Below are 21,607 nucleotides of genomic sequence, written 5' to 3' on the forward strand. Positions count from 1 at the left end.
GGCCCAATCTTGCAACTGAATTAATAATATACCTTGAGACTTTCAACACGATGTACTAAATCTGTTTTCCTAGTGTATATTCAGCCTGTTTAAATTGTCTTTAATAAATCCATGTAAGCAACCTTACTATATCTTGGACTTCCCATTAATCAGTTTATTTTCAAGCTAAGCTAAATATATAGCTTCAGTATTATATAATCTTCTGTGTCCCTGGCCCATGATTGTGGTGTGTATGTGTGTGTGTGTGTGTGTGTGTGTGTGTGTGTGTGTGTGTGTGTGATTGTGTGTATGTGTTGTTGTTGTTGCTGTTGTTGCTGTTGTTGCTGTTGTTGTTGTTGTTGTTGTGCTATTCATTTGCTGAAAGCAGCCATGAAGTTGAAAGGAGCTTAGAAAAGAATAGCAACTAGAAATGTTGAAAGAAACATGTGCATATGGTTTGGTAACACCCACTTGCAGTTTTGAATGCTTTTTATGGGGGGGTTGTGTAAAGATTTTCCCTGTATACTTTGTTAAAAAATTAAAACAAGAGATATTTTATTCCTTTTGTATACTCTTGTTTCTGTACTGTGCATTCAGTATAGGGCAAAGCCCCTTGTTAGGGTCAGAAGGAAGACAATTGGAAAGAAGTGAAGTACTCAAATTTACATTTGATGTTAGTCTAAATTATCCCAAGGGGATAACTATTTTTCTTTAACATGGCTCCAACTAGATCAAGCAAAAAGTTCTTCAGAAGACTGGTACTGTCCTGTGGAGAATATCATTTGTTGGCTAACAAGACACTTTCAAAGAAATATCTATAGTATTTAGTGGAAAGAAATTATTGATGATCACAAAACTTAACTAGAAAGTGATAAATCATAATTTGGATGGGAGTTAATTTGAAAAACACTATAAACCAAATGGCAGCAACAGGTGTTTCTTTTTAGGAAAAAGAGGGAGGGAGGGAGAGAAGAAAGGACAGAAGTAGGAAGGGAGGGAGGGAGGGAGCAGAAGGGAGGGAAAGAAAGAGAGAGAGAAGGAGGGGCAGGGAAATGTGCTCATAACATTATGTTTCTGCTGTCATTCAGTAAAGTTGGGTGTATATCTAGGAGTCATCTGGTAGATAGGGAGTAATGAATGTTGTAAAAGATCATAATGAAATAAATGAAGTCCACAAATAGATAATAATCATATATACTTAGTATTCATGAGTGATCATGCCTCCATTTACCCTTTCATGTGTATGTGCATTAATTAAAAACAAATAAAGAAACAAAGACTCTCCCTATGTACTTAGGACACCAAGGCAGACAGTATCAAGTCTGGTCTCTCAGACAGGTTACATGCTTAAATAGTTGTATAATAGCAGATAACATATTTAATTTCTCGACTGGACTTTGATTTATAAAATCAAAGCTCTAATGTCTGACATTTTGTTATATTATTGGGTAAGGAGTCATTGAATTTCATTCAGGATCAAGAAGCTGTTATATAGTGAGGAGGAGAAAGTAGTATCTATGGTCATGGTTCATCCAACAAGCAAAAAATAAGTAAATATCAATTCACCACTGTGGCCATATGATAGTCCTCACCATACTGTTAATATCAAATAGACATCCCCAGGAAGCTAACAACAATGAAAGAGCCCTTTGTGTTAATTACTTTCCAGGAGAAATTTCCTTTAAATTGGTCATTGATTTCCTAAGCTAAAATTTATCTTGTGAAATGAAATCAGGAAAATTTAATCGGCACATATTTATGAAACTGGCTGCTTTCCCAGATTCAATTTGGTGTCAAGAAAACATACCCATTTTCACATTCTAAAGGGACAGAAACATTTAAAAAACAATAAACAAACAATAACACTCATTTTTGTTTCGTGACATCACCAAACTAGCTTTTGTCAAATGAATCATTGTCTTTCTCATTTTACTCTCACTTTCTAGAGGACAAAGGAAGGTAGTCAAGAAAGATAATTTCCCCAAATACCTTTGGGACAAATGTCCCTAGAAAGGTGTAGAGCAGCAAAAGGGGGTGGAATCTTGCCTCATTGATTTTCCTGGCTACTCTTCTCTGTCTTGAGTGAGACCCATGGAAGTATCAGCATTGGTAACATTCTACATATTCAGAAAATATACTGGATAGGTTAATGAGGAAGGTGGCTATTTTATTTCTCTGATGGCTTTTATGCATTCCTATTCTATCATCAGTATTCCACTCATCATTATCAATCATTAGTTGAGGAAAAGGTATCATTTAGGATGCAGCATGAAGAAGCTATTTGGATCATTGATGCATAAAACACATCTACCCTTTTTTCTTAGTTCTTTAGCATATGAATGTGCTTTATTATAGTTTAATCTAATAGCTTCTAGCTTTGGATCCTTAGGCCAAATCCATTCATATAATTTAAATAGATCAGGGAATATATCTATGGGCAGAAATTATGTCCTTCTTCTGAAAACCAATGGAGAACTCCTGTAATAAGGAATACATATGATTTGATTTTATACTTAGTCTATTAAAAGTCCTATAGAAAGTTTATCTCTACCATACTTTGGGCGCCCTTTAAAGTTCACTTATATTATTTAAATGTTATCTTTATGTCTATTTTTGTCGATTATGCTGCTAAGAGACAGGATTCAGATAGTCACACTGAGATACTGAGATTCTCATGGGAATAACAGCAATTAAATGTGTGCCTAATAGCTCATATTTTTCCAGGAAACAAAATTTTGCTTTCTTAATCATTTAAGAAATTACCTCAATTCTTCTAGTTACCTTTTCTAATAAAACTTGAATTAAAAATATATCTTAAAAGAGGATTCTATCTAAACTTTAAACTAAATGGACAATATTATAATGAAAGCCCTGATAATTTAGAAATTTGTTCTTTCTACAGGGAATATAGTTGTGTTTTTAAAAGATTTAAATATAGTGTAATTTAACAGCATATAAACATATGGAAGACTAATTATAATCAATTTATAGTAAACTTGATTATTTATTGAAAACACTGGCCAAAATAATCTCAATCCAAAAGTTCAGAAAGAAATAGCCTCAAATGTATGCAGTGGGGAGACAGTGTTTTATGATACAACTTAAAACTTTGGGGATGTTTGTGACATAGTCTAGCAAATGACTTCAAAGGACTTACTAGGGATTATTTGAATTAAATCTAGAGATATATTCTGAAAAATTGTCAATAGATTTCTTTTTAAAATCTCAATTTTCCACACCAGGAAGTCAGAGTCTTAATTCTTTCAGTCTCCGAGATTTGTGGTGTCTATAGAGTAAACTATTAGGTATATTTTCATGAAATATTTAAATTGCCCATGTGAACATAAGCCAGTAACAACACATTACAAAACAGGTGGGAACAAATACTGTGGTTTGGTAATCTACATTTTCTAAAAAAGATTTCTGGTTTATGAGAGACGCTATGTCTATGTAACCCCACACACACACACACACAAACCACACACATGTACACACACACACACACACACACACACACACACGGGGGAACCATGCCATGGGAATGCAAACTCTTACAGGTGCAGTCAGATAGTGCCCAAAAGAGATGACTGGAAAGTGTTAGGGTTTTAGTATTTAAGTAGGAAGAGTGTTGGGGGAAAATAAAGAATTCAATGTCTGGGGGAGTTAAATTAGACAAATGGGACATGAAAGACGAGAGTGGTCAAAGCTTGGGGCAGAAGACTGGTGTATACTGAGGACTTGGAGGGAGAGGGGAATGATGTAGTATCCATGTGACTAACATACATCATTCAGAAGTGACTGAATTGAGCTTTAAAGGTAAGTGCCTCAAATACAATTGTAACATGCCCCAATTAGTGCTTGGAAAAAATTAGAATAAATACTGAGAACAATGGAGAAGTTCTGCTTTCAGTTAAATCCAGTAGCAAGGGGGATACCATTGTAGATTCCAACTGAAACATGGTGAATAAAGTTCTGGACTTGGGTGATGACGATGAGGATGTAGAAAGTTATGAGAAATGTGTAAAGGAGGAGTAAGAAGATGGGGTGACTTGTGTGGCAGAAGTGAGCTTCAGGGGATAAGGAAGAAATAACTGTCTCTCACACTTCCTTCTGGGCCACAACAGTTGGATGAATTGGATGGAGGGCAGTTTTAATCATTAAATTGTATTTCCTGGGCTACCTAAACAATTTCTTTGCTATTTAAAGTAGTTTTACAAAAGGAGGAAATATAAATAAGTACCTGCCTTGGCATATATTTAGATATATACACACAGTTAACAAACTTATATTCTCATTGAGTGTTTCATTACATTATAGGCAGAAGACACTATTACTTCTTTGAATGAGGTGCTCTTTCTCTTGTAATTAGCTTATGTTAAATATCAGTAGTAAATTTGTTTTATGGACTTAAACTGTCATTACCTTTATATCTATGGAAGTTTATTAATTTTGAGGTGTTTCTTTGAATCAGAGATTAAAACCAATATGCAAAACAGTCGGCATATTGCCTTTCAAGCAGTAGGCACCCCATCTTGCTGCAATTACCCAATTTTGCATAAAGATTAGCATGTTTAAGAGAGATGGTCTTTTACACTTCTTGGCTCTTCAAATACCCCACAGATTGCCAGAATTTGTCATGGAGTAAAAAATATTTGTTGAGTATATAAGCATGCCTACTGGCACATAAAAAATGGTTTTCATTGTAAGAAACAAATTCTCCATACCATAGTAAAATCGGTCCCATCACCTTGACCTCAAATGGCTGATTTACTAAAAAAGATGCATCCCTTGTTTCACTAGAGGGCACCAAATCATTGCCCTAAAATAGAAACAGCAAGAGGGAATGGGGTGGTGAAGGGGTAGGGATAGGGGTAAGCCTGGCTATAATCTCCATCAAATAGTTGTTGGTGATCTCAGGGGGTGTGTAAGAGTTTTAACCATGCTTTATTGGACAAATTTTCACAAGCATATAATTATATTCTTCATGTCCTGAAGTCTGATACGATTTAATTAAGCGCAGGGGACTTTATTCTATTCAGTCTCTCAGAGGAGAAAGTGAAATACTTTGGAAAAAGCATCATTGTACTTCACTCAGGCCATAAGGGTGCATTGCTGTGGATGCTTTGTCTAGTTTCTACTCCCTGCAAACCTTTAATTCTTCCTTAGAAATAAACTGCCTTTGTAGTCTGCAGGACTTGTGATTCCCTGAGGGCCTTGCTTACTGTTTGGGAGTGTCCTTGAAACCAGGGAACCTGGTTTAATTTTCAATCTTCAGATTTATGTGCTGTGCCTTGTGACATTTTACTTAAAACTAACTCCACTGGGGAAGAAATTTGAGGGAAATGCATTCACAATTGTTGTTATTTGATTCTCACTCCCCAGTTCATTTCTAACCTCTGCTAATCAGCTGTGTGTTTAGAGGCTTCTGGGAAGAGTGAAGATGCTAGTGATGGATGAGCCTTCTTGCTCATTATACTGGATTGTAATTCTCTCTCTCTCTCTCTCTCTCTCTCTCTCTCTCTCTCTCTCTCTCTCTCTCTCTCTCTCTCTCCCCCGTGTGTGTGTGTGTGTGTGTGTGTGTTTCTGAGCATTTTAGCAAGTCAATTTTAGAATTTTTGGAATGTTCAACCCATGATATGTTTCCCTCTATCCTTTGTGTTAATGGTTTGGTTGTTAGTTAATTACTGTTCTTCCTCCCTCCCCAAATTCTGTTGTCTGATGTTTTGATATTCTGGTGTTTAGAAAATAACAATGATTATGGAGTTACAAGGATTCTCAGAGATGAATTCGTCCAGCTTGTACCAATACCAAGAAATGTAGATACTAAGTCAAATATATTTTAATCAAACCATAACCCAGTGACCTTGAAATTATATGCTTTAGTTTCTGTTTCTCTGTGCCTGAGTGGGCATGGACAGGCATGCGCCTGTGCGTGCACGCATGCACACGCACACACACACAATATCCATGTATCCATGTATCATCTACCCATTTGTGCTTCTACTGAGTGTCTATATCTCCATTTCTATGTCTTTCTCTATCTATCTATCTATCTATCTATCTATCTATCTATCTATCTATCTTTTTATCTATCTGTCATCATCATGTATATTTACCTTCCATCTACAATTTAGATTGTTCAACGATACTAAATGGTTAATTGATCTAAATAGCGAGGAGTACAAAATGACTTTGTTTTATTAAAAAACCCATTAAATTTAGTCTCCAGTCATTATGCTGACTAGGAGACAATGACTCCTGATATTTGGAAAGAGTTCATGAAATGGTAGAACTACAGCCTACTCTTTCTTTTCATGGGTTTCATATTTTCAATTTCAACCAACAAGCAATAAGAAGCATATAGAAAACAATTCCATCTGTAGTAAATGTGTATAGACTAATTTTCTTGTCATTTTTACACAAACCATATTAATATTGCATTTGAACTGCATTGAGTTTTATAAAGAATCCAGGAATTAAATAAAGCATATGGCATGGTATTCATGGCTATAGCTAAGCACCATACTGCTTTAACAACTATAAATTTGGGTATTTGTGAGGGCTATTAAGGCACTGCTGAGTTTTCAAAGGTTTATTGATACATCTCAGTTAAATAAAAGATCAACTACCTTATTATGTGGAGAGATGAATACAGATGTTATTGTTTAATTATATCATAGTAGTTAAACTCAACACATAAATTTTTCTGGGTTTGATTCCCAGGACTGAAAACTAAATAAATGAACAAAAATAAGATAAAAGAAACATTTGACAGGGCGTTGGTGGCGCACGCCTTTAATCCCAGCACTCAGGAGGCAGAGGCAGCAGATCTCTATGAGTTCGAGGCCAGCCTGGTCTCCAGAGCGAGTGCCAGGATAGGCTGCAAAGCTACACAGAGAAACCCTGTCTGGAAAAAAAAAGAAAAGAAAAAGAAAAGAAACATTTGTAGCTGCTTATATTCATTAGACTGCTTATGTGAAATCACAGAGCCTTTGCATTGCAAAAATTTAAACAACAGTTCTCAGTAATGCTCTGGCCTGATTCCCTCTAACTAGGTCCTTCACTCTGAATTCCTTAAGTGTAAGGACACAGTCTTCAAGGAAAATGAAGCTCATTACTTTAGAAACCCAAGAGCTCTACTCACTTAGCTTTTTCATGCAGTCACGCAGCCTGGTCTCCAGGCTGAGGACCCGTTGGTGCAGTTCTTCATAGTCATAGGCACCGATTTCCTCCTGAATCCCAGTGAGCACTGAGGACAGATTCCGAATTTCCTCCTTGAACTGTGTGATGAGCTTGGCATCTGTTTTGTACTGCTCCAACACTGGGATCAGGGGCAGTAGCTCATCCATTTTCTCTTTCAGTTCCTGTGGGAAGCAGCAGAATGTTCCCAAGTAATTTCAAACAGTAAAAGCATCTACATTCATTTCATTACGACATGTAAAGGAGCTCATTGAAATAGCTTCAAAGTTCTTCAATTTTTTTGATTGATGTCAGGTAGGCTTTGATAATACAAGTAGCCATGTGACAGCTAGTAATAAATTTGCCTATATCAGCTTGTTATCACATAAACCTCTCTTTAAGAGGTTACATGTTTGCTATAAAATAAATTGATCGATATCCTAATTAGAAAAAAACCTTTTATCATAGCAATTATGGTCTTTTGTGTTATCTTACATTATGCTAATTTTTAAAAAGAGAAGAATACATCATATAGTTAGGAAACAGAGACATGATCCCTTTCTCCAATGATGCATTGACTGGCTATAATTGAAAGAGATCAAGCATCCTATGAGAAGGTAGTGAATATGAATTATCCCACTACTGGCTATCCATGCTATAGAACTACATACAGGAAAAGCTGATTCTAGACCAGCTTTTTCCTTGAACTTAAGACTATTTCTAGCCATGGCCTTGTACTCTGTTATCTTTTATTTGTGCTCAGATATTCCTTATCCTTTGGAATATCCTACTTAGGACAACTTCATTAGACGGTAAGTTCAACTGCATGATAAATCATACAAAATTCCTCAAACGCTGAGGAGATATATACTGCTGTTTCCATTTTGAAACATTAGCCACACTCTGTTTCCATTTATCGTATAGCATAGATAATTTAGGAGTCATTACAAAAGACAGCATCCCTTACCCACTCATGTAGTGAATTAACTCCTTAAGGGAACAAGGTGCATAGCTTATATAACAGTTGGGCTGGCTACATGGAGCTGTTCAACATTTAAACACTCATTTTTGTCAAGGGACCAAGCAGTGTATGTTGTCAATCAATGCCCTCCATTATTAGTCATCACAAGACCAGGCCACAACGTCATTATTACTGCAACTTCTTCACCTGTCACCATTAATTCTTTTCCTTTAACTTGGTAGCTGCTGTGGACAACAAAAGTATTGCAGGAGCTTAATTCAACTGTGAATTTATTGCAGATGATGTAATTGGTTGAAGGAGTTCCAAACTTATGATCATTTGAGAATAAACCATAGGTGCTGTCAGAAGCCATACTGTATAATTATTTAAGGAACTGAAAATCGCATTTTTAAATTACACTTAGAAAATGTTATTACTATAAATACATTCAAGAAGCAGAAACTTCTGTTGTTGCCCTGATTAATGGGCTTGTGTTTCTTGTGGGGGGGTTATGTACTGTATAAATCTGAACATCTTTGAATTTGTCTACATGTACAAATTAAATTGGAGGATAAAAAATCTTGTAATGGAAAAGACTCATAACTATTGCAGTCAAAAGGAAGAACTGCAGAACATTGCTCATTTCGGCTCACTTTAAAATAAGTTTAAGTATGTTTTGGTACCCCTAAAGAGAGATGCAATTGTTTCATTAGAATTTTAATGATAAGAGCTCTGCTCATGCCATTTGCTGCAAATTATAACAACAGCCACAATGACAAACTTTTCAATTTATAAGTAGGTGTATTTAAAGGAGCGATCTGATGTCAAAGTTTTGGAAGTATCTTTTCTTTGATGAATTACAAAGGTTGTTTTATTAATTATTTCAAAAAGTACTGGACTTTTGACTATTAATTTTGAAACATTGAACACTTATTAGAGGCCCAGTAAATCAGAGTATCCTGCCAAGAGCAATTGGTCTTACTGCAATGGGTAGCTTAGCTTTCCTCCTGAAAGGTCATAAAAGCAAAAGTTAACAGTGTTTGTCATGAGATAAACATTTTGCAGGAGAACAGAGTCTTTTTTTTAACAGAGTATTTTCAACTTAAACTTGGTTTTAGAATGTTCTACTTCTAGCATATGTTATCTCAGTACCTAGAGGGAAATGTGATGCATGATGTAACTCAGTGAAGAAATGAGTTTCACAAGCATGTGTTGAACCTCTAATGATTACTCTGATTTGAGTGCAGGGGAATTGAGCTTATAAATGTGGGGATTTGGGCATGTCTATTGGTGTGCATATTGTATGTTTGTATATGTATGTATATGTATATATGTGGGTATGCAATTTTGTGACTGTGTGTGTGTGTGTGTGTGTGTATCATTACGGAGGCCAGACCTTGATGTTAAGTGTCTTTCTCAGTCATTCTCTGCATATTATTTTTTTCATAAGATAGGAACTCTCAATGGATCAAGAACTCACCTACTAGGTTAAATTAGCTAGCTAACAAGCTTCAATATATGTCTATTTTTACTTCCCAACACAGAGGATATAGGTGTGCATCCCCAAACCCTGCCACCTTTTCATGTACCCTGGGGATCTGAAATCAAGTCCTTATTCTCTTATTGCAAGTAATTGACCAAGTGAGTTGAACATTCAGTTAATATTAATTTTAATTCAGAGAACAAGTTTATCAATTCAGACCTACAGGTCTGGAGCGAAGCTTTTTCAATTTGAATCTTCATTCGGATGTAAGAAAATTTACTGATAGTTTGTGTTTACTTCATTTACTAGGGATAAAAACAGGAAAACAATGCTTGCCTCACAGAATTGGCCTGATGATTAAATCAATAAATACATGAAAGTGTTTTGAACTTTGCTGTGAATATATATGTTCAGAAAAAATGGTTATTGTTTTATTACTGATAAACTTTGATTTATATTTCAACATTTCCAACATATCCTTCATTTATGTGAACTGTGAAAATCAAAATCACAATCACATGTTACTTCCTGAAAATGCTATTTTCTTTTTGACATCATGGCTTTTGCAAAAAAAAAAAAAAAAAAAAAAAAAAAAAAAAAAAAAAAAAAAAAAAAAAACCTATTCACTAGGACAAATATTTTTGGGTTTCTTTCAGCTTTATTTCTTTGTTTCTTGCATCTATATCCCCAGTTCTGCTGACCCAGAAAGATTACATGGTTCTTTGGTTCTACCATGTTCTCTGTGCTTTGTATCCTGACATGAAACATGAGATCCAGCTCTCTTCCTGCTCTCCTTCCTGGGACTGATTCTCTCTCCCACCTTAGTTTTTACAACCTTCTACTTTGATAACAACACAGCTCCAGGTTGTAGATGCAGGTATCTGTTCTGCCAGGTCCAGCAGCCATTTACTCCTAAATAAACACACAGAGGCTTATGTTAATTATAAACTGGCTGATGGCTCAGGCTTCTTATTGGCTAGCTGTCTTTTAACTATTAATACATTTCTTTTTTCTTTCTTTTTTTTTTTTTTTGGTTTTTCGAGACAGGGTTTCTCTGTGGCTTTGGAGGCTGTCCTGGAACTAGCTCTTGTAGACCAGGCTGGTCTCAAACTCACAGAGATCCACCTGCCTCTGCCTCCCGAGTGCTGGGATTAAAGGCGTGCGCCACCAACGCCCGGCAACACATTTCTTTTAATCAATGTATCTCCACCTTGTCTTGGCTATCTGGTGATGCCTGGCCATCTTCTTCCCTCAGCAGCTATGTGCCTTGTCCATGGTGGCTCCTCTCTCTCTCTCTCTCTCTCTCTCTCTCTCTCTCTCTCTCTCTCTCTTCTCTCTCTACACACACACACACACACACACACATACACACACAACACACACACACACACACACACACACACACACACACACACACACATATATATATATATATATATATATATATATATATAATATATCTTTGCAGCATTTCCTAATCTGGGAGCCCCACCTATAGTTTCTGCCTGGCTACTGGCTGAAATAGCTTTATTCATCAACCAATAAGAGACACATATTCACAGCATACAGAAGAATATCCCACATCACCAGGTTCATACTGTTACTTGACCATCTGTCCTCTAATTCTAAGCATTGAAAGTGGACATTGAGACTCTGTGAATTTCTAGATCCTCTCTAGAATTTAGTATCTGGGTAAAGGAGGTCATACCAAACACAGTTTTCTTGAACACTGTCAAATCTCCTAACTCTTCAGTAGATCTCCAGTGGACAAATGGATTGCACTTCTCTGTGTGCACTTAAATGATGCTGATGCATCATTTCAGCACAGTATGTTTTCCTATAGGTTTTCTTTCATAGGAGGAGCTTGTGTTTCATTCCTCCAAGGAGTGCCTGGCCCTGCCTCACAGAGTATATATTCTCAATGCATTCTGGTTGATATGAATTCCTTGGTCCCAAACATTATCTTCCTCTCTGTTTATCATTTTTCCAATGTTTTTCCTGTTAATCTAGCTCAAAGTTTTATTTTTTATAATCTTCAAGTGCATTGTCTTTTCTATGACTTGTTCTAACTCATTCTCCTCCTACTCATCTTGTTTAAGTCTCTCTTCATCTCAAGTTCCATGATTCAACAACTTCAGCTTTCTCTCTTTTCAGTATCCTCAGCTTTTCTTTCCTCTTTTTCTTCATTTGAAACTGATTGTGTATTGATGTCTGTCCTAATTTCCAAAGGCTACAAAAAAATTCTAAAACAAGATGATTTCTACATTATTAAAATGTACCTGGAAGGATCCTGTTTGTCTATGACTAACTATCTATTGTAGAGTGAATAATAAAATCCAGAGACAGATGGCACAGTTAAAGCTGAAGATCAGAGAAGCAAAGCAGCAGCCACTAGCACTTACCTCTACTTCAGACCAAAGGGCCAATACTGTCCTCAGATTGCATCTCCAGACTCCATTGCTCCTCCTACTGCAATATTCCTCAGACTGGCTAGACTGTGTGTCTCTCTCTCTTGTCTCCTTCCATCTTGTATTCCTGTCTGGCCAGCCATATCACTCCTGTTTCCACATCTTTGGTTCTGGGTTTAAAGGTGTGAGCTCTGTTTCTCTTTTAGACTGATTCACTCTCATGTATCCCAGGGTGGTCTTGAACTTACAGAGATCCATTTGCCTTTTTATCCTGAGTGCTGGAATTAAAGGTTTGTACCACCACTGCCTGGCGTCTAGCTTTGCAGTCTGATCTTCAGGCAAGCTTTGTTTGTTAGATCATAAACAAAATATTACTGAACTCTTTATGTCTCCACTACGCTCAAAATCCTTTACCTCAAGCTTGAATTCAAGTCATTCCTTTTATACTAGGATTGAACTCCACTCTCTATTTGACAGAGGGGAAAAAGATGTTACAAGTGAACACCCTTAATGGTTTAGAAAACTCTGAACTGTGCTTTTTTAAGACAGATAAATTATTTTAATAGATGCTCAAGTGTCATTATCAAACGAAGAAGTTTTTGAAATAAGTCACACTGTCATATATCATTAATGAAGGCTGCACAGCATGCTCAACACATTTTTCCATTTCTAGTTTCTAGACAATTGGTATTAAGACACACATAATCTTTGAAAAGAAATTGTTTATATAAACTTATGAAACTATCCTTTTACAAATCCTTTTATCAATGGCATCATTTCTTCCTTTAATAATTCACATCCTCAAAAACTACATCCTCCACATTTCTCATTTTAGCAGAGCATAAAATCATTTTTAAAAGATTTGATGAGTTAATTATTAATTCTTGAGGGATAGCCCCTTTGTTTTACATGGCAGATTACTTGTAAATATACCCAGAAACTCCACATACCTTGGGGTGAGGGCAGGTTTTTTTTATAGCAGTTTTCTATGTGTTCTTAGCTGCTAAGAGTCACTTTTTACTGACAAGACAGTTGACTCCCCATTGAGTCCTTAACTTTGTACACATGGGCCAAGTGTAGTTATTTCTAGCTGACTGATGTTAGCTGACTATTGCACTGGTTGACAAGATTGGAGGACTCACACCTACCTGAAAATGCTTGGTCATTAGTGTCTTCCGATCATCTTCAATCTGCCGAAACTTGGCCTTCAGCCCTTTCATTTGGGTTTCCATTTTTAAGACATACTGGAAATCTCTCTGAGTTCTCAAGTTTAAGACTTCTATAGACTGGGACATATTCTGCACCTGTCAAACAAGTCATTGGTTGTACATAATCCTGTGCTTATGGATACATGCAATCTCTAATAATTTATTAAAATGTTATTAGCATGAAGAACAGAAGTGTCAAATGCATGTCTGCCTGTCATGTTCAAGAAGATTATTTACAATAAACATTAAAAATTGAGCAAAGAAAATTATATATATGCATGTTATAAAAATTGGACATGTATCATTAGAAATGGCCCCAAAGGCAAGGATATATTAGATTAGGGAAAAAAGGGAAAATTGGTTTCATTCCAAGGCTTCATTAGGTTATAATCCTCCAAGGAGATACACATTGAGATAGAATGTGTCTGTAAACCTATTTCTTACCTTTGAATGTTAGGGATACTTAGCAACAGTGTGTTGTATTAAGGGACCCAACAGAGTTAGAGTTCAACCATTTTGAGGTCTAAGAATGAGTAGGAGAGTGAGATGGAAAATTCATAAAGGATAACAAAAGTATATAAAAGAAACCACTTGGCAGAGAGAAAGGCTGGTGACCTCATTCTCCACCACTCAGTTCCACCATCCCAGCAGGTGCAGAGCATCCTCAGACTATCTGAAGCTTGTGTATTGTTTGTTATAATATTAGCATACATCCCAGGGTGGAGCTTTAAAATGTGATGGACACACACAATGCATGAACTATTTTGCAGAGCTGAGTGTAATAGAATGTGTGTAAGAAATCCTATACAGATGCAAATGAGTCCAAAATGCAAATGATTCCAAAAAGCCCAGGGTGTAGCATAAAAGCCTGTATCCTTTGTTCAGTGAGACTCATAGCTACTGAACTCCCCCTCTTTCCTTCAATTTACTTCATCCCTTGAAAACATATTTTCTTAACAAACAATGCTCTGCCTCTGCTGTATCATGGTGTCTCTTCTCAGCTCTTTATTCTAGAACAGAGAAACCTGGATTCCCTCCATATGAGCTCACTGAACCCTGATATCAACTCATGTTGATTTCAATGCAGTTACATCGTGATGGAGATTCTAAAGTACTCTGAAAGGTGACACTGAGTTGGACCAGGACAAGTGCCTTGTTGGGATACTTTATAAATTGCATACCTTATGTTTGAGGGACTTGGGAAACAGCAACAACATAAAGTTCCTTATCGATAAAAACACATGTTAAGCTGATGGCACTGACCCAGGTTCATTGAGCCCCAGGGTACTTAGAAGTAGGAAATGGGTGACCTAGAAAGAATGCAGAGATGAAAGAAAGGCTGCTCTAATTTTTGTGATAGCAAAAACCTGAAAACAAAGGGGAAGCCTCTAATAGAGGGAAGCATTTGCGTGAAGAATAGTATTAGTATAAATTATTCTAAAGACTAAGATAGATCACTACACCTCTGGTATTTTAGTACTGTCTTCAGAGCAGCAACTTTGTCATCACCTGGAAGCTTGTCAGAAATGCAGCTTTACAGAACTATCCCAAAGACACCCAATTAGTCTGCATATTTATCAAGATTCCCACGTGATTCCTACAGCAGACTTTTAAACCTTGAGATGCACTGTTCATCTAGACAGGTTTCTACATGAGATAATATGATACAGAATTAAATCCTTCATCATGAATGAAATATATTGAGACATGCAAAAGATAATATAATGTACTAAGAAACAATCACAAAGAAATGTACATGGAAGAATTAGAAAAATAATTAGGTGTTGATATTAAATATCTGAAAGAGGTAAGACTTTTGGACACAGATGTATTATACAGTGTGTATATAACGCCATTTTGATTAAATGGTATTTTTGTTTACATGGGTTAATGCACCAAGGAATGAGCACAAAAAAAGCTGATAGGATTGCAATTATTTCTTTGTTTGAGGTAGTGAATATGTGTTTTCATTCATATTTAAGTAAATGCGTATTACTTCATAATTAGTAAAAAGCTAGTTTAATTGAAAAAAATAGTGAGCTATAAATTGATAATTTGTTCAGAGATAGACTTTTACACCAGGTAAAGTTGCTAAGCTTAATACACACAGTTATTTATAAAGAGAGCCAATTTGATACATTCTTAGCAACTGTTGTTTTTAGAAAACCCAGTGAGTTCTGGTGCACTGGCTTGCCTCAGTTCTTTACCTCTTATCGGATAAGCCAATTTTCCTTTTCTTTTTCTTCTTTTGTCTTGATCTGAAATTCTCCCCTATGTCCATCCTGTCTGTTTCAAGCATGTCACAGTCTGGCTTACATTAAAAGTCATTTTGCAATGTGTGCTTGGACAATCTCAGCAAAAGGCCCTTGGTCTGTGATCCTCATCAGAGATTGCATTTTACATCTTTTATTTTTAAGATGTTAGCCAGAACCAGACACAGAGTAAGTGTCCAATAAATATTTCCTCAGTAAAATTATCTTGGGTTTCCAATAGTATAATGATAATTAGGACCTTATTATTTTAGGGAGAATTTTTCTCTCCCTAAAACTGTCAGACACAATAGAATATGACTACAAATATTTCTTAATTTGAAATTATTATTATAATCAGAAAGCTTCCTATAGAATTTTTTAGTGAAGTAAGAAATTAGATATAGCATTGGACTCATGAAGACTTCATCATGGATAAAAGCATTGCTTTCAATGTAACTTTCTAACCACAATTACAGTTAAGCATGAATAAAGAAAAGCATTAGCATTAAAGAACCTGGCTACCTATTTAAATATCAAATAGTCTGTGAAGATACCTGTCATTAGCATGGCTGATATCCTCCTACGAATTTTCTATGCCTAGCCATGTTCCACACAATTAGAAGATTATGGGCAAGAGGAGATATTCTGAATAGAGTTAGAACAGTGTCCCTTATTTTATGTTCTACTCTGACATCACATTTAAAATTTCAACTTAATTTGTGTTATTGGAAAACAGATTTTAGGAGAACTTTTGATGAGACTTGGTTGTTGTGGCCTCCAATATTATATAACCTTGAATAATTTCAGGACTATTTCTGGGTCTAAATGGACAGTATTTGACTCTGAGTTGCATTTAGCTCTTCCTAGGAAGGGCTTCCTCCTATTTATGGAGATTCACTTGAGCATGTTTCTTGATGATACTGGACACTGACTCATAGGAAGAAGACCTGTCAGTTCTCTTTCTTCTTTTCACTCTGCTACTCTCTGAGGCCACTCTACAATTTAACTATTTATGTTTGCTTTGGATTCTGTTATATTTTGAACACTAGATGGCACCTACAAGGTTTGGTTTTCAGATTATGGCATTATTTAAAGGCAGGCTGGAAATTTAAGAGGTAGGGCCTAGCTGGAGGAAGCTAAGTTTCTAGGTGTATGCCAACAAGGAAAGTGTTATGTCTAAATGGCCTCAGTGTCCTCTCTCCCTGCTTTCTGTCTGCTGATTCACTCCATCAAATGGTTGCATTCATGACATGCTCCTTTATCACAGCCAAGGAACAAGAGGGCCAAATGACCATGAAACAAAACTTCTAAAACCACAAGCCAAAATAAATTCTTCCTCTTGAAGGTTGTTTTTCTAGATATTTGTCACAACTATGAAAATCTACTAAACAACTTCTATAATGTTTGGCAAAGTCACCTTTTCCCATCTCTGATAATCCTTTTTTGAACTATTTGTCCTGATATTTTTATGAATAAAATGCATGAAGTCTTTCTCAATGAACACAAATGTATTTTTACTCCAGTTACAAATGTTACTCTGACCACTTTATAATGAAAATAAAATCTATGGCTCAATATGTTTGTCTAGCTTTGGTTCAACAAAAAGAACAGCAGTTACTTGACTGTGGGATGCTACAGGAAGTGTGGTATTACACTGCTTTTGAAATCTTCAAGGTAAAGTACTATGCATAGTGTGCTGGATTGATTTTATTGGTGAAAATGTTGCCCACATCCTAGTCAGAATCATGTTTTAGGAAATATTGACCAAGGCAATGTATGATACCTGTAGGAATATACAAAACCCATGTAGCTAACAAAGTTTTAGGCCAACAGCTTTATTTCTAGTGCATTAAGAGCAAAGTTATTAAATTAGTTGTATTTTTTCAGTAACATACATATTTGTTAATGTACTTGACAAAGATAGAATCCCTTAATTAAGTGTCTAGACCACTAGGTCCATGAAGAATGATATAAAAACAATATAAAAAAACAACCTGATATAACTCTGCAGCTTGTTGGCTAAGGGACATTGAAAGACTCAGAAAGAAAAAGATTTTTTATTCAAATTTAGAAAATGAATATTGTCTTGTATAGAATTGGATGAATATAAAAATCTTAGGTAGACATCAAAAAACCAAATAATCCGATTTAAAAATGGGGTACAGACATAAACAGAATTCTCAGCAGTACGATCTCAAACGGCTAAGGTACACTTAAAGAAATGTTCAGTATCCTTAACCAACAGGTAAATGCATATCAAAATGACTCTGAGATTTCAACTTACAATTGTCAAATGTAGTGAAGATAGAAAGCATAAATGGCAGCTTTGCTGAAGAGGATATGGAATAAGGAGAACACTCCTCTACTGCTGGTGGGAATGCAAGCATGTATAGCCACTTTGAAAATCAACATGGTGCTTTCTCAGAAAATTGGGAATCACCCTACCTCAAGACGCAGTTATACCTGTTTGAACTATGTTTACATATTGGAGTATTACTTTACGGTTAAATGACATCAGGAAATTTGGAGGTAAATGGATCAAACTCGAAAAAAAATCATTCTGAGTGATGGAAACTAGACTTAGAAAAACAAACATGGTATGCACTTTTATATAACAGGATATTCTTTGCAAACTAAAACATAATCATCCTATAATCTTCAGACCCAGAGAGGCTAGGTAACAAGGAAGGCCCACGGGGCATACATAGAACTCTTGGGGAAGGGAAATAGCAGAGATTTCATGAGTGGACTAGATGTTGGTTTAGATCAGAACTTGAGGGAGTGGGGGTGAGGGTGGATGGAAGAGGAGCATACTGAAAGGACTGTCTGGAAAGTGAGGGTGTTTTGGGGTTGAGTAGAAACCTAGTGCAAGGGAAACTCCCAGGAATCTGCAAGGATGACTTTAGCTAAGACTCCTAGAAATGATGGATGCATATGCTGAACTAGCTATCTCCTCTGACCCAAGGACTTCCAGTGGAATAATTGGGAAGCTGGCCCAGCCATGCAACCTTTGACCTATATTCTGTCCTGCCTATGGGATGGGTGGATGTACAGGATGTAAGGATGGCATGGAGATTGTGAGCAGTCAACCAAATGACTAGTTCAGTCTTAGACCCATACTGTGAGAGTAAGCACATCCCAGGCTTAATATCCAGAGGCTGGATTGCCCAGAGACCTAGGATAGAACCAAACACTACTGGAGAAAAATTATCAACATAATGATACCTAACGATATTCTGCTATACTAGTAGATTGGTAACAACCCCAATTGTCATCTGAGAGTCTGCTGACAAAAACAGATGCAGAAACCCACAGCTAAGCATCAGTTGAGCACAGGAAATATTGCTGAAGAGAGGGAGGATAATTTGGATGAGCCCAGGAGTCAACGAGATCACAAGAGCACCCAGAGAAACAACCTGGCCTCAAAGCAAAGGGGAGGAGCTTAGATCTACCTCAACTTGATGTGGCATGCTTTGTGGACATCTATGGATAGCCTGCCCCTTTCTGAACAGACACAGATGAGAAGTGGATATAGGGGAAAAGAGTAGGTGGCAGAGGGGATTCGAGGAGTGGAGGAAGGGGAAACTGATGTTGGAATCTAAAATAAATTAATAAATTTAATGAATAAAAACAATTACAAAGCCCACATCTGACAGAGGGCTGATCTCCAAAATTTAAAAAGAACTCAAGAATATAGTCTCTGAAACACCAAATAATCCAATTAAAAAGTGGGGTACAGTACTCAATAGACAATTCTCGATAGAGGAAACTAAAATGGCTGAAACACTCATAAGAAACCGCTCAACATCCTTAGACATCAGGGAAATGCAAATCAAAACAACTCTGAGATACCACCTTACTCCTATCACAATGGCTAAAATCAAAGAGGATGTGGAGAGGATGTGGAGAAAGCGGAATACTCATACAGCCACTTTGGAAATCAGTATGGAGATTCCTCAGGAAAATGGGAATCAATCTACCACAAGAACCATTCCATTCTTAGGCATATATCCAAAAGAAGCACATTCATATAAGGACATCTGTTCAACAATGTTTATAGCAGCATTATTTGTCATAGTCAAAACCTAGAAGCAACCTAGATGCCCCTCAACTGAAGAATGGATAGAGAAAATGTGGTACATTTATATAATGGAGTACTACTCAGCCGAAAAAAAAAAACAATGGAATCTTGAAATTCGAAGGCAAATGGATACAATTTGAAGAAACCATTCTGAAGGAGGTAACCCAGTCACAAAAAGACACATGTGGTATGTACTCACTCATATATGAATTTTATACATAAAGTAAAGGGTTACCAGCCTACAATCCACATTTCCAGAGAAGCTAGGAAACGAGGAGGACTCTAAGAGATACATACATGGTCCCAGAGAAGGGGAAAGAGACAAGATCTCCTTAACAAATTGGGTGCATGGGGGGAGGGGAGAGGGAGCTATGTAAATGAGAAGGGGAGGAGAAGAGGGGTGAGGAGGACATGAGGGAGCAGGAAGGTTGCATTGGGGAAATGATAGAGGAGAGCAAGATAATGGATATCATAATAGAGGGAGACATGATATGTTTAAAGAGAAATCAGGCACTAGGGAAATGTCTGGAGATCTACAAAATGACACCAAGTAACAATCTAAGCAACAGAGGAGAGGCTATCTTAAATGCCTTCCCCTGATAATGAAATTGATGACTAACTTATATGCCATCCTATAGCCTTCATCCAGCAGCTCATGGAAGTAGAAGCAGACACCCACAGCTAAACACTGGATTGAACTGGAGTCCGGTTGCAGAGAAGGAGGAGTGATGAGCAAAGGTGTCAAGACCAGGCTGGTGAAATCCACAGAAACAGCTTACCTGAGCAAGGGGGAACTCTTGGTCCCCAGACTGATAGCTGGGAAACCATCATGGGACTGATACAGACCCATGTGTCAGTGAGGAGACCTCAGAAATCTATGGGGCCTCTTGTAGTAGATCAATTTTATAAATCCACATATAAATTAATGGCTATGGTTGATACTTAAGACAGAGCTGGCAAATAATAAATCCTAGTTATTAGCCAGCAGCATTGTAACTAATATAAATCTCTGTGTGTTATTTGGGGGCCCTTACATGGCGGCACAACTCAGGCAGCTGGCAGAAAAAGTTATCGTTACAGTGATTTATTGACATTGTGGCCTGGGCATGTCTGCATACATGTTTTGATTGGAAAAGAGGAATTTGTTTTTTCACTAGTAGAGTTAAATCTTTATGGAAAGATTTAAGAAAATGTCTCTGTTCCTGCCTGAAAGGAGTTAAAAGACATTGTGATGTTTCCAAATGGTGCTAGAAAATTCAGTGCATTTTAGCCTGACAACATCTATATATTTCCCAAGACCTTAAATGAAGCAGTCCTTGGTAGATATGGTGTCCCCTGGGAGCCATTTTCCTCAGGCACAGAGGACTGAAATTCTGTTCTAGGGTTCTCTTATTTGTTCCAGGGCTAGAGAAAATCCTTGTGTTGGCAACTCGTAATAGAGCAAATGACTTACTGCTTCTCGGCAGAAACTGAACCCTGCACCTGACTCTGTTTCAAGATTTACACTCTTTATCAAGGAGGGACCTTTGCTGGACATCTAACCTGGGGATTTCCAGCTGGCTTCCAGGATGCTGTTTATAATCCTCAGGTTAGCATGCTTCAAATTGAAAGTCCTTCTTTCCTCTCCGATTAGCTTGTAAGTGATTCCTCCACGCTCAGGCATTTTAGCCATAGGCTAATGAGTACAAATAAAACCAGCCCATTTTCCAATTACAACGCCATGGCATTTTCTATTACAGAGTCATCATTTGACGGTGGGTGACCAGCACAACTTTCCAATACTCTATGTGCTGGGGAGTTTTTTCTTATTTAGGCTTGTCTGGTTCAGCTGATAAAACACACACAGAATTAAAGAAAAAAACATAGACATGTGCTGCAGAGATCTGTTGTTCTTCCATACAAGCATCTTCCTGTGCCATTTGAAATTTGAAGGTTCCCCTAAAGAGCTGCTTCACTTGTCTGCTCTTGCATCATACCAAAATGGGGCACATATGGAAGAATAAATTTGTACCAAAAGGACCCCTGGATTTTTGGCTCCATGGGCAGAGTCATCACA

General features: G+C 36.9%; 1 protein-coding gene across 2 annotated transcripts in view; it reads right to left on the reverse strand.

Annotated features, from left to right (window-relative positions):
* Olfm3 (olfactomedin 3) overlaps positions 1 to 21,607 on the reverse strand; it is a 42,118-nt gene that overhangs the window by 9,325 nt on the left and 11,186 nt on the right. For both annotated transcript variants that reach the window (XM_027395557.2, XM_035451877.1), the window contains 2 exons: positions 13,159 to 13,314; positions 7,124 to 7,343 (listed from right to left, as the gene is read on the reverse strand). In XM_027395557.2, coding sequence (XP_027251358.1) covers positions 7,124 to 7,343; positions 13,159 to 13,314 — 376 coding nt within the window. The remainder of the gene's footprint in view (positions 1 to 7,123; positions 7,344 to 13,158; positions 13,315 to 21,607) is intronic.

This window comes from Cricetulus griseus (assembly GCF_003668045.3).
Source record: "Cricetulus griseus strain 17A/GY chromosome 1 unlocalized genomic scaffold, alternate assembly CriGri-PICRH-1.0 chr1_0, whole genome shotgun sequence".
Lineage (NCBI taxonomy): Eukaryota > Metazoa > Chordata > Mammalia > Rodentia > Cricetidae > Cricetulus > Cricetulus griseus.